This window comes from Daphnia pulex, chromosome 4, assembly GCF_021134715.1.
Source record: "Daphnia pulex isolate KAP4 chromosome 4, ASM2113471v1".
Taxonomy (NCBI): Eukaryota; Metazoa; Arthropoda; class Branchiopoda; order Diplostraca; family Daphniidae; genus Daphnia; species Daphnia pulex.
This window is the reverse complement of record NC_060020.1, coordinates 7,753,020-7,765,526: the sequence shown is the minus strand read 5'-3', so window position 1 is coordinate 7,765,526 and position 12,507 is coordinate 7,753,020. Positions and strand designations below refer to the sequence as shown.

Sequence of the window (12,507 nt, the reverse complement as noted above, 5' to 3'; positions counted from 1 at the left end):
ATCTAAATAGTTTTTCTCTCTCAGGTCTGGTCATTGTTTACTGGCACAGGAAAAAGGCCCCGAAATGCGGTTAAAGATGTGCAAGTATGTATGCAAAGGTGTACTCTACGCAAGCCGAAAAAAAAGTCTTGGATGACGGTGGGGTTGAATGGAGGAGAGAAAATGTTTATGGCGACCGTTTTCCCTGTAAAAGTAAATCAGAGCCTCCTCCTCCTCCTTGGTAGATGATACTAAATGAGTCTAAATTTTCATGGAGAGCGCTCTTTCTACTACGCCAGGTGAATGCCCAATGAGGTGCTAGTGGTGGGGCTCTGAATAAGGAGCCAATAAGCTAAAAGGAGAATAAATGGCCGTCGACTAGGAGAAAATACCCGGTGTGAGAGGTCTTCTCGCGCCATCTGAATAAATTGGCGTCCCGAACTCGATGGCACTTGGGAGCCCCTTCGACGTCGATGCTCCAGCAGCAGTTTGTCCCAATCGAAATCTTTTTCTTTTTCCATACGCCCTGTTGTTGTGTGCGAGCTTTTCTTTATTACCGTCCGTCCGACTTCTTTTTGATTCCGGTCCTTTTTTGGGGAGAGACAGCTGATGCTCCTGACGAGGGCCGGCCATCAGATCGGAAACTCCATCTCTTTTCTACGTGTTGTTTTATTTTTTTTTATTCTTCGTTTCCTTCTTTACATCTCTTTATGGTAAATTCCAGCATGGGAAAAAATAACAAGGTCCTCTATTTTAGGGGTAGAAGGAGCCAAATTCAGGTTCTCGTTTTATTTTTGTTTTCTTCCCCCATTCGAATTTTCTCTCCCTTCAATGGAATGAAACTGATTCTGTCGGTAGATTATTGAAATTGGGGGGTTCTTTTCTATCGATAGGAACAATATACCGTTAGCTCTGGACCAGTGTTATGTCCTGTTCTCTTGTGTGTCTATAAACTGTATATTATTTTACATATAACAACACCACTACAGGTGGAATATATGAGCGCTAGCTTTGTTGAGCATCAAACTTTGGATCATTTCCATAGTCTGGGAGCTGGGCGACAAAAAAATGACAATTTATTAGCAAAAGGTTTGAGGTTAAAATGTGGTTAAGGGGGGTATGACACACACGAAAAGCCACGTCTGTCGACTGGCGGCCGGGGCGTTCAAGCGTGACGCGATCCCGAAGTCGGCGGGAACAGTAAAAAAATCACTTTTGTTTAGAAAATCTGAAATATATCTTAAAAAATAGAGGAATATCAACTTTATTTAATTTCCGACAGACAGACGTCATAATCTGGGGCCTTGGGGCCATCAGACGTCGGTGTGTAAGAAATTTCACAAAATTTCTGTATATTGTGAAAATGGCAACGCTGCATCTTAAGCGCATAATTTAAAATAGAGATATTTGGGGAGGATATGTGAGTTTTTAACTAAGTAAATGCGAACAGAAAATGCAGTAAACTGTTTTTTAAATAAAATTATGCATTTATTTTGTTTAACCGATAATTTTTTGATTATTTGGTTAGTTTTATTGGCAGCTAAATTTTTGACGGTTCAAATTTCTTCCATATGTAACCCGCTTTTGCACTGCTCCTCTTTCATGAAAGTATACCGAACGTCACGGGAAACCCTTGACTAACAGACGTTATGGTTTTTCCCCTGTATTAGCATGGGTTGTTCCCCGCTTATGTGTATGCGCTCTGATGATATCGGAAACAAACGCCAATCGGAGCTATCGACCAATACTCGTTATTCTTCTTCTTCCTTTTTGACGATATTTTTTAAGTATATTACTTATTTATACTATACATATAGGCCTGCTTGTGTTTAGTTTCCCCGTGCTGTTGAAGAGAGACGGGACTCTCTCTGGTTGTTCCACGGCCAAGCACTCGCCCATCCGCATCGAATAAATCTATTGCAGCTGGAGTTGGCGTCTACCAATTTGTCCCGATCGACGACGACGGCCAACGATGTCAACCGTTTGTTTTCTTATTCTCGCTATATAGACGCAACAGAGAGAGTCTTATATACATATTATATAGCAACGCAGGGCTATAATAGACATGATAAATGAGCGGAGAGATTGATGTGCCACTATATCGCAACAACCTGTTGATGCGCTGGTCACACCGTCATGAGCGCATCAGCCTTTTCTGTTATCATTTGGTTCAGTAAAAAATAAACTGGCGAGAAAGATTCATGAATAAATAAGTAAAATAGGGCAGTTTGACTGCCGTCAGCTTGACGTGATGTTCTATAGAAGAAAAATAAGAAATTTGATAACGCGATCCATCGAGGATCCGGCCCAATTTTCGATTCCGGAGAAAAAACGAGTCTGTCACCTCCGAGAGATATTGAGCTGGGCATATTTACAACTATTATATAGAGATGTGCTGGTTGTGTGTCCGGCCTTAATTTTTTAAGGGCTCACACGCTGTTGCTGGCCCGGTCCTGTGTGTTTTTGGTTGGTCACGAGCCCTCGGAGCATTTTTGCCCGACTATAGAAATATATTTATTTTTATTTTTTGGGTGGCGATTGGTGGCACACAGCGCAACCTGCCAGGACCACAACCCTGACTCCGAAAAGCCATAGGGGGTTAGCTCCGTATGCATGCATACGGTCGTGATTGCAATCACGACCTTGTGGCAGGCCCTTCTTTCACGCACAGACGACTGCTGCTATACGTAGTGTAGTGATGGACACAATCAGCCGCGGTAAAAAGATATGAGAAGCCACTCATGCAAAATCTCGAAAGAATAAAAAAAGAGAAAACGTTTGGCGATTGGATTGATGCATCCGGGATGCATCCAAATAAAAAAATCAAAAGAAAAAAGAATCTCTTGGACATTTTCAATTCAATATAGGTTAATAGGTATTTAGGCCTGATGCCGTCTTATGTTCTCTAACGGGAAAGAAAAAAGAAAAGAAAAACTTCGGGCGGAACGACGAATCTCTCTCGAAATGGAGAGAGTGAGTCATTAAGACGTAAGAAGTTTAGGTATATTATTAGGAAGTAATCTATAGCCCTGCGTTGCTATATAATATGTATATAAGACTCTCTCTGTTGCGTCTATATAGCGAGAATAAGAAAACAAACGGTTGACATCGTTGGCCGTCGTCGTCGATCGGGACAAATTGGTAGACGCCAACTCCAGCTGCAATAGATTTATTCGATGCGGATGGGCGAGTGCTTGGCCGTGGAACAACCAGAGAGAGTCCCGTCTCTCTTCAACAGCACGGGGAAACTAAACACAAGCAGGCCTATATGTATAGTATAAATAAGTAATATACTTAAAAAATATCGTCAAAAAGGAAGAAGAAGAATAACGAGTATTGGTCGATAGCTCCGATTGGCGTTTGTTTCCGATATCATCAGAGCGCATACACATAAGCGGGGAACAACCCATGCTAATACAGGGGAAAAACCATAACGTCTGTTAGTCAAGGGTTTCCCGTGACGTTCGGTATACTTTCATGAAAGAGGAGCAGTGCAAAAGCGGGTTACATATGGAAGAAATTTGAACCGTCAAAAATTTAGCTGCCAATAAAACTAACCAAATAATCAAAAAATTATCGGTTAAACAAAATAAATGCATAATTTTATTTAAAAAACAGTTTACTGCATTTTCTGTTCGCATTTACTTAGTTAAAAACTCACATATCCTCCCCAAATATCTCTATTTTAAATTATGCGCTTAAGATGCAGCGTTGCCATTTTCACAATATACAGAAATTTTGTGAAATTTCTTACACACCGACGTCTGATGGCCTCAAGGCCCCAGATTATGACGTCTGTCTGTCGGAAATTAAATAAAGTTGATATTCCTCTATTTTTTAAGATATATTTCAGATTTTCTAAACAAAAGTGATTTTTTTACTGTTCCCGCCGACTTCGGGATCGCGTCACGCTTGAACGCCCCGGCCGCCAGTCGACAGACGTGGCTTTTCGTGTGTGTCATACCCCCCTTAACCACATTTTAACCTCAAACCTTTTGCTAATAAATTGTCATTTTTTTGTCGCCCAGCTCCCAGACTACCAGCCCTGCACGGTGAATTGAATTAGCCGCTCACGATGAGCTACGCGGCATTGTGTTACATAATAATACTTTTGCCGTGTACGCATGTATAAGAAGATAAAAGCTGGTTTTATACAGCATAATGTACACAGTATTATTCACTGATTATAAATCAGCTGGGCTGTGCCAAATGTGTTGCGCCACCACTGCATCTTGTGATTAATACTCTGCTGTTTGTTGTAACAAAAGTATGCAACCATGCCAACAATAGGCGGCCTACGAAAAGGATTTTTCCCCCTCTTATCACAGAGTCAAAGATAAATGGCTGCGCAATTTCACCTGCATCAATAATCGATATATTATCTGGTGGCGGCGGCACGGCACCCCTCTTTTATTTCTTTCCCCAGTCGCGCAACGGTCCGAATAGTCGGATGAAACCAAATAAGCCAAGCGCAGCCGCGCGGTACCTATACCCTTTAGACCAGCGTCTATATGGGAAAGCGTAAACAGGTGCTAGTCTCCTTATAAGATCAATACACACACACACAGAGAGAGAGAGAGAGAGAAGAAAATATACAAATAGTGTGGAAGATTTATCATAGACAGAGTACCGATATTTACAAATGTCATTACTGTATTTAGCCGTAGCAGAATGTAATAAATACCGCCACGCGTATTATTAGTCTTAGTAATTTATTATTATCATTAGCCTCTTTTGTTGTATTTTGTGTACAATACATAAATATCTGGGCAACGCATTTCTCCTTCAACCAGGGTGGTTCTAAGGTTAAACACATTTACAAGTATTAAAAGAAGAAGAAGAAGAAGAAGTGTACATTATATAAAAATAACTCAGCAGTTATCCATCTCTGCCTCTGTAAAAACGGCAGCGAGGAGGCGGCGGTGTGGTTGTTTTGTTTTTTGGCTTTGCAAGACAATTATCAACTATTCGTTGGTACGAGGCCAGGCTCTTCCGTGTAGTGCCATAGGCTCGCGCGCGTTCCGTCAAGAAACAACAGACCGAAACAGTCGCCTCTTATATTTCCTCCTCCTTTCCTCCCTACCAACATCTTTGGATAGACCGACACAATCAGAAAAGTATCGAGTCGGTGACGGAATCTTTTGGACAGCTCGAGATCCGATGTCATCCTCTCTCGTCATCATGAAACTCTCGTTTACATGCTATTGTTGCCGAGGCTCAACAAAAACTCTTCTCCCCTATCGTCTAGTCTTTCAGGATCAGAGGTAAAATAGCATTTTTATCAATAACAATGAGAAAGGTCATCAGCACCAACAAGCTGATAGAGAATCCTCTTTGTTTTATAAGCACTGCGTGAGGCAGGCTATCGTGGCAGTTTTAAAACTTAGCTGTTGAATCTAGTAAATTGTGTTTACTTCGAGATAACGGGCAATGGAATATTTTGGCGGCTTATAATATTATATGGAGTCCTTGAAATAAGGGAGTTACCCTTACGCAAGTCTCCAATTTACCTTTAACCATTTAATGATTTAATTCAGTGGCGAGTGCTACATTGAAAATTCTCCTGTCGGGAAGTTCAGTGCAATAAAATATAATTATATTCATCCATTGTGCAATAAAACGTATTGCGAAATATCCAACCATTTATTCATTACCGATGCCACAATACGTGTGCTAGAAATGGCCATCCTGTTGGGCTCGAATTCAGAAATCATATCTCACTTTAATTGGTTTTTATGCACCCGTAAAAAACACCGACGAATAAATTTTAAAAGACGGTAAGACTAAGACTATTCACCTGTGCCAATTTGCATGAACGAAATCTTGAACAAAAAATAAAGTTACAACGATTTCTGTTTCTGATGCTCATCACTTCTCACTTATTGTATTTTTAAAATGATCCATTTAATTCACATTTCTTATTTTTTTTAATGGTCAATACGTGTGGGTCATTTCGATTGCATTCGTTGTTTAACATATGACGTTCGCTTGGTGGTCACAAACGTTAATGTTTTTGTTCCAATAGAGTTCGCCTGGGCAATTTTTCAAGTAGGCAACGCCCCACGAGCACATGTAGTAATTCCTGGAAATGGTTCACAGAACAAGAGAAAACAGTCATTATTTATTTGATTGCATATTGTCTTTGAGAAATGGGTAGTGTTTTTTTTCATGAATTGTACTCACTGGCAATTGGTAGTGTCAGGGAAGAAAACTACGTTGCCTGCTTCGTTTTCCGGACATTGTGGAGCAGCGCGAGCGACTCCCGGCAAAGCGGAGGTGGAAGCCACCAATACGAGCATCAGACAAACGAACGACGCGAAGTTTTTCATTTTCAATACGACTGAAAGTCTGAAACTAATTCATTTTACACCGTTTAACATTTTTTCGTCACACAGGCAGATTAAGATAAGTATGGCGAGTAAAATAAATTATAAAACGGTTCTTACCTTACGGAAGCAGAGAAGAAGTTGGTGTGTAATTTGGTTTAAAATTTTGGCCTTTATATATTGAAGCAAAACGGGAATCAACCCACTCACACGCCCTGTTCACACATTACCTTGCATATCACAAAGTAGCATTAAAAATACTTGACATTTTTAATCCATATAATCCGTTTCATTATCAACTGCAAGCGGCAACAAAAGTTTGAGCAAGCCAGTGACGTTGAAAAAGGTCCGAGTGAAAATTATACCCTGTGGTAGGCTTTATCATATCACCAATAAATAAAAGTCGCCCACGGTTTCAAAATGAGATTTCGAAAAAAATCCCGTTGGCAAACAAGATCACTAATGCATATTAATAAAATAGATTCCTGTTCAGCTTGAAAGTCATAATTTCTGCTATCTTAGACGGATTTTACTCAGTTTTTATGTGTACGCTCTGTAAATGTCAAATTTTGTAGACGTTTTTCACACACAACTGTAAATGTTTTTTTGGCACAGCGTTGATTGCATAACAGGTGAAGCGTTTCGGTGAATTGGTTTCAAATGTCTTGATGGTTTTAAATTTTATTACCTTATTCTTAAATTTCATATTTTTGGCTGACTTATTTATCTACTTTTTCAGTTCATAGCAGAGTAATGACTTGGCTATGCCAGTGCAAAACAAGCTCTTATCAGTTATTCAGTATACAGTACATACATTATGTAATTATGTGGTTTATCCCCTGATTAACGATAATGAACTAACAAATAAGACTTTGCAGAGCTATGATTGTGCTATGCTCTGCATTGTGCTATGCTCATATGCACTATGCAGACGCCGACGCGGCAGGCGGCAGCACGCAGTGCGCTTTTCACGAGAAAGAAGCCTAGGAAGAAGAGGCTTTCATCCCGTATTTCAGCATTTCCAGTCCCGTGTCATCGGCTGCAAGCGAACAACAAAAAATAAAACGGGACTATATAAATTTCAACTAGAGAAATCTTTAAAAATTGACTAACTCAGAAGAAGACTTTGTATTAGAATTTGGTGATTTTGTTTAAGGAGAAGATTATTTTTATAAAAATGGAAGGAATTACAAATGAAATTCGAAACAAAATCAAATGTGCTGTGAAAGCAAAACTTCAAGAGATTGGGGCTTATGTTGATGAAGAATTACCTGACTACATAATGGTACAGTACCAAATATAAATGTGAATTATTTTCATACTACATAATTATTTTATTAAATTTTGTAATTAATAGGTGATGATCGCAAACAGGAGATCTAAGAGCCAAATGACAAGTGAATTGTCTCTTTTTCTTGGAAGCCACACAGACAAATTTACAGATTGGCTACATATTGTACTTGAAAAGCTTGAGGCTTTTGTTGGTGGTAGTAATGCTACTGACAAAGTGAAAGAAGTAACTTCTGTAGTACCAAAAGCAGGAGTTGAAGTATGTTCCCTTCCGATTAAAGTTGAAAATCCCTTTCCCATAGTCAAACAATCACCTTCCCGGCTGTTAAAATCAAATCAGATGGAGGCTCATAATAATGCTACATCAAGCCATAATATTCCATCAAATCTTGAATCTAAGGAACCATACGTCCCAATGCCTGTTTCTTTACACTCACTACCTTCAGTACAAGTACATCGTTCTCCTGAAGGAGATATGGATGATGATTGCCTCAACATCAGGGAGGAAATCGAACAAGATTTTCATGGTTCTGAAGATAAACTGTTGAAAAAGAGGAATTCAGCATCATCCGCCAACTATCAAGTAAGAATAATTATTCTGAATGTGAGCGTTTCATTTCTAAATTATTCATCGTTTTCTACTAGTCATCACTTTCTGATCCGAAAAAACGGCGACAAACCAGAAGCTCCGAAGATCGATTTGCTAAAAAAGTTCGCAGAGAAGAAAGGAGTCGCCCACGAAGAACAGACGGCCGCATCTCATCTCAAGTTGTTTCCGTGGTGCGACCTATGCTCAGTCAAATAATCAAACCTGTTGAACGTACAAAACTGAAGGTTGAAAAACACGAACAAGAAGAAGAAGACGAAGAAAGTTTTAATAACAAAACCGGAATCAACAGCATTGTTCGTGTCACAGCCAGGCAATTTTTTTTAATTCTGAAAATAGATGAGTCCATTAGTTCATAATCTGTATCTGTCCGTTTTCAGACGCAAATTACCAGCAAAAATGCAAGCCACAAATTGTTTGATTCTGAAAGCTGTTGCTGAGGCACAGAAGTCTGTCATCTCCCATCCACCTAAAGTTACGGAACCTGAGACCAAGTCTCTACCAGCGCTTTTCACTCGAAAATATCGTGAAAAGAACCTAAACCCCCAAACACTTGCTGTCAATACCACAAACTCTACTGTTTGCCAGGTTTCCGATGATTCCGCTATGGAAGTTGATAGCCAACCGTCTGCCGCAATTGTTGAAGATACTGACCTTGCCATAATGGAACCTCAAGAGACAGTTCTCACCAAAGTAGAAGTGCCTGACGAAAGTTCATATGAGCAAATGGAAAGCCCCGTTGATTCACCACTCGACATCCAGACAATCGAGACACGTTTCATTGTCACCCTTGACGGTGTAAACTCTTTAATGAGCCGATGCTTTGACGAAGACTTGAATGACGATGATGCAACCGAAATGAAAGATGCCGAGCGGAAGCCAGTTAAAACCCGGCTTTTTCGAAGACGTAGCACCGGTAACAATTTTTGCTATTTCACTTTATGTCTCTTTCACGTGTTAATAACAAATTTTGATTTTATACATCTAGGCACTGAGGCTGAAGTTCAACAAACGTTGGAACGTTGCAAATTTTATCCAAACTGCCGTCAAGGAGACCGTTGCCATTTCCACCACCCCAAAACCCCGTGCAAGTAAGGTTCATTGTCTTGAATTTTCAACATTTCGTTTTCCTTACATATATTCTTCGTCGCAGAAATTTTCCGATTTGTCTATTTGGCGAAAATTGTTTATTTATTCACCCGCCATGCAAATTTGACACTACTTGCACTCGGAAATCGTGCCCTTATACGCACAGTCAACGATCTCAAGTTGTCGTTTCTGTTGCACCAAAGATAATACAACCTTCAGCAAAAATGCATCAGCAGCAACCGGTTGTGAATGGCAAAACGGTTTGCAAGTTTTTCCCATCCTGTAACAATGTAAGCTGTCTTTTCTTCCATCCTCCGGTAAGTTAACTGAGCAAGCACAATTTTTATTTTGTTTTACTGTATATCAAAATGTTTGTATTCCCGAATAGTGATACATAATTTATACTTTGCATGATTAGTAAATAATTGTTACAATTTCTTAAAATGATGAACGAATTGAAATTTCTTATTCTAGGCGTGCAAGTATGGATCAAACTGCACTCGTGTTGGCTGTACATTTTTTCATCAAACAAACATCCCGTCCGCAAACAAACTCAAATGGGTCACAAATGCTAAGTGAGAAATTGCGTTGCTGGTGTTGTTTGCATGTTAATCGCCGACCGTGGATTCGAAACGTAGCCACCTTCACTCCAATACACGAAACTTAAAGACGTACGTGTGTTTTTATTGAACTTCCCTTTCACGACGCTCGCGAGCCCTTCTGTTCTGAAACCAAATCTTTACCTAGAGATAAAAAAAAAAGAGGGTGAAACAAATAAATAGGTTGTTCACAGTCAATCGGATTCGAAACTGATAACATTAACAGTCTACAAAGTTCGTTGAAAGAACCAGAAAACTTGTAATGTGAGAGGAATTCGATAGGACCCGTTTCGGTTGAAACTCGATACCGACTGTCGGCACGCGTACGGATATTCTATCATGATACAGTATGTTACTCTCTCAATTAGTATTAGGTCACGTCGATGGGGGCTAAAGCTGCACAATACCTACAACAAACATGATGGTTTTCTTATTGGTTAGCGTGTTAGCACACGGTTGCCTGCATTTGAATGGATTGCGCTCTTTCAATAGATTACCGACAAAAGAGCAGCGCCCAACACAAACATTCTTTCTGCTTGGATTCATTTTACCGCTAACAAAAAACTTTTCCGCTCTCGTTTCTCGAAAGGTAAATCACCCCCCACATTTTTCAATTTAAACTAAATTTTGTAGTGAAAAGCAACAGATACACACATACTGTAACGGATCATCAGATGGTCTGACTGCATTTCAACATAAAATTTCGTACGTTGGATAATAATTAAAAAATCTTAAATTAATCAGCAGCAGTTTTAGACATGAAAGTAGAATTAGATTTAGCATAATATTTATGGATAGTTGAAAATAATACATACTCTTTTGGGGGACATGTTGAGTGCCGCGGCCAACTCGTTGACGTCGTTGCTACCAAGATAAGGAGACTGCAGAAACTTTCTCTCCAATGCCCCCACCTCTGTTGTAGAGAAGGGTATGCGCGGATTACGGTAACGGTTCCTTAAGTTCATTTCTCTTTTAGCACCTTTAGAAATATTACATTAGTTAACAAAATGTCTCTATCTCTATTAACAGTGTTACAAATGACTCACGTGGAAGCTTCGGAGGTCGGTAGCGTGTACAATAGACCCAGGAAAAGTTGGGATCGCTGTGATCGCTGATGGACCTCGACTTGGATTCGGAGGTGAAGATTTCCGATGAAGTGACAACAATCGCTGATGGTGTAGATGTTCGAGACGATAGGATTGCTTCAATGCTGAAATCAACTTTCGGTTTCGGCCTAACGGTAATTAACTCGATTGGTTTGTCTACAGCAGCCATGAAAACTCCTTCTTGCGGCAGTCTGTTTCTAACAATGTTTTTATTAATCGTGGACTCCTCTGTTGTGGAACCTTCTTGATTAATTTCCTGCTCTTTGTTGATCATTTCGGAATCCATCTTCTAGGTTCGAAATAATGCACACGTCTAAATAGATTTGCTTGAGTAAGAGCTCCGACAACTCAACATCACTGGGCGACAATCTTGCTAACTAATGAAACCGATGGCTGACCCGCGAACGGCTTTGGTTTTCCTTAGTCGACAAGATAGATGTATCAAAGGGAGGAGCTTGCAACTAGCACCCTCAATAACCAGTGTTACTGGAAGACTAGGCTATCATATCACATTGGTTTCGGGGGATGTAAAGCGAGAAGAATGGTATGGCTTTTTCATGCTGTGATCATTGAGGTGAATAGCATCGAAATAGACAGCGGAGGTAATTGGTAGGCCACCTATACATCTGCCCGATGGCTATGAGCTAACAAGTACAGATGCAGCCGCCACGGTTGATGGACAGTGATTTCACATGCCGCACCCGCACACCCTATATTGTGTTATAGCTATGCCGAACTAAGCAACAGAGTATTATTTCCCCGCAAAATTGAAAATTTTTGCACTTGTGTTCTGAAAGATTCATAAAAGAAGCAAACGAACAAAGTTTTTTAAATATAAGGGGTAATGCTATAAACGGAAAACTTGGCAAAGTTCTGTTATTTCCATGAATTTGTATGAGTTAGTCCCAATTTAGTTTGTAGTCATCGACTTGAATATCATCACTTTATCTGCGGGTAACTACGGGTAAGACTAAAGACGAACAAGATATAGCTGTAGCCGTATTCACTCGTCAATTATATAGATTTATCATTGTTGTTATTTAATATAGGATGTTTTCGTCTGATTTTAACCAATTTTAACAAGGTAAAAAGGGCATGAAGTATGAGATCCGAGAAATTGAGAGTTTGTCAGATAATATTAAGAAAACTGATCGCTTTGTTTTTAATTAACACTTAGGTACCAAAGATGCATTTTACTATTTTCGGTCATCGTGCTGATTACACACAGTTTTATATCTACCCATGCAAACTGTGATGCAACTCGACGAGGCAGTCCACTAATTAAGCCATCTAGATAATTACAACACTTAAACAGCGTATTTCTATTTGTATTAACCTGCTAACTTCAAATCTAAAAAAAAAAACTGTAAAGAGAATGAAGTTCACTTGCTAGAATTATACAAATTTACCGGAAGGAACTGATAGCTCAATTTCCCATGTTTAAAAATGATTTTTTTAAAACTAAAATCGTAAATTTTTGTGATGGCTATCACTAGTTTAGGGAAAATCAC

The 12,507-nt window shown here is 39.6% G+C and overlaps 1 protein-coding gene and 3 long non-coding RNA genes across 5 annotated transcripts; 2 read left to right on the top strand and 2 right to left on the bottom strand.

Annotated features, from left to right (window-relative positions):
- Positions 1-5,828: 5,828 nt before the first annotated feature.
- Positions 5,829-6,572, bottom strand: LOC124191900. Its single transcript, XR_006873499.1, has 3 exons — positions 6,426-6,572; positions 6,163-6,333; positions 5,829-6,061 (listed from the first exon to the last, which is right to left on the bottom strand). It is a non-coding gene; the product is annotated as an uncharacterized LOC124191900 (long non-coding RNA).
- Positions 6,573-7,216: 644 nt separating this feature from the next.
- On the top strand, positions 7,217-9,965 carry LOC124191898 (zinc finger CCCH domain-containing protein 14-like). The gene is made up of 7 exons (XM_046584939.1): positions 7,217-7,590; positions 7,663-8,178; positions 8,241-8,515; positions 8,583-9,118; positions 9,191-9,293; positions 9,356-9,608; positions 9,766-9,965. The coding sequence occupies exons 1-7, from the start codon at positions 7,483-7,485 to the stop codon at positions 9,868-9,870; spliced, it is 1,896 nt and encodes a 631-aa protein (XP_046440895.1). The 5' UTR covers positions 7,217-7,482; the 3' UTR covers positions 9,871-9,965.
- LOC124191902 lies at positions 9,824-11,072 on the bottom strand. The gene is made up of 3 exons (XR_006873502.1): positions 10,937-11,072; positions 10,706-10,869; positions 9,824-10,034 (listed from the first exon to the last, which is right to left on the bottom strand). It is a non-coding gene; the product is annotated as an uncharacterized LOC124191902 (long non-coding RNA).
- Positions 10,714-12,407, top strand: LOC124191901. Of its 2 annotated transcripts, none has more exons than XR_006873501.1 (3): positions 10,714-10,834; positions 10,920-11,130; positions 12,174-12,407. It is a non-coding gene; the product is annotated as an uncharacterized LOC124191901 (long non-coding RNA). The 2 variants fall into 2 exon arrangements; XR_006873500.1 differs by having other exon boundaries at positions 10,920-12,080.
- The last annotated feature ends 100 nt before the right edge of the window (positions 12,408-12,507 follow it).

What these genes read in the sequence shown, in the direction of transcription:
- LOC124191898 (XM_046584939.1), top strand. Translation starts at nt 7,483, where the DNA reads ATGGAAGGAATTACAAATGAAATTCGAAACAAAATCAAATGTGCTGTG. An exon ending in CATCATCCGCCAACTATCAA is followed by an intron (nt 8,179 to 8,240) that starts GTAAGAATAATT and finishes GTTTTCTACTAG; the next exon opens with TCATCACTTTCTGATCCGAA. An exon ending in TTTTCGAAGACGTAGCACCG is followed by an intron (nt 9,119 to 9,190) that starts GTAACAATTTTT and finishes TTATACATCTAG; the next exon opens with GCACTGAGGCTGAAGTTCAA.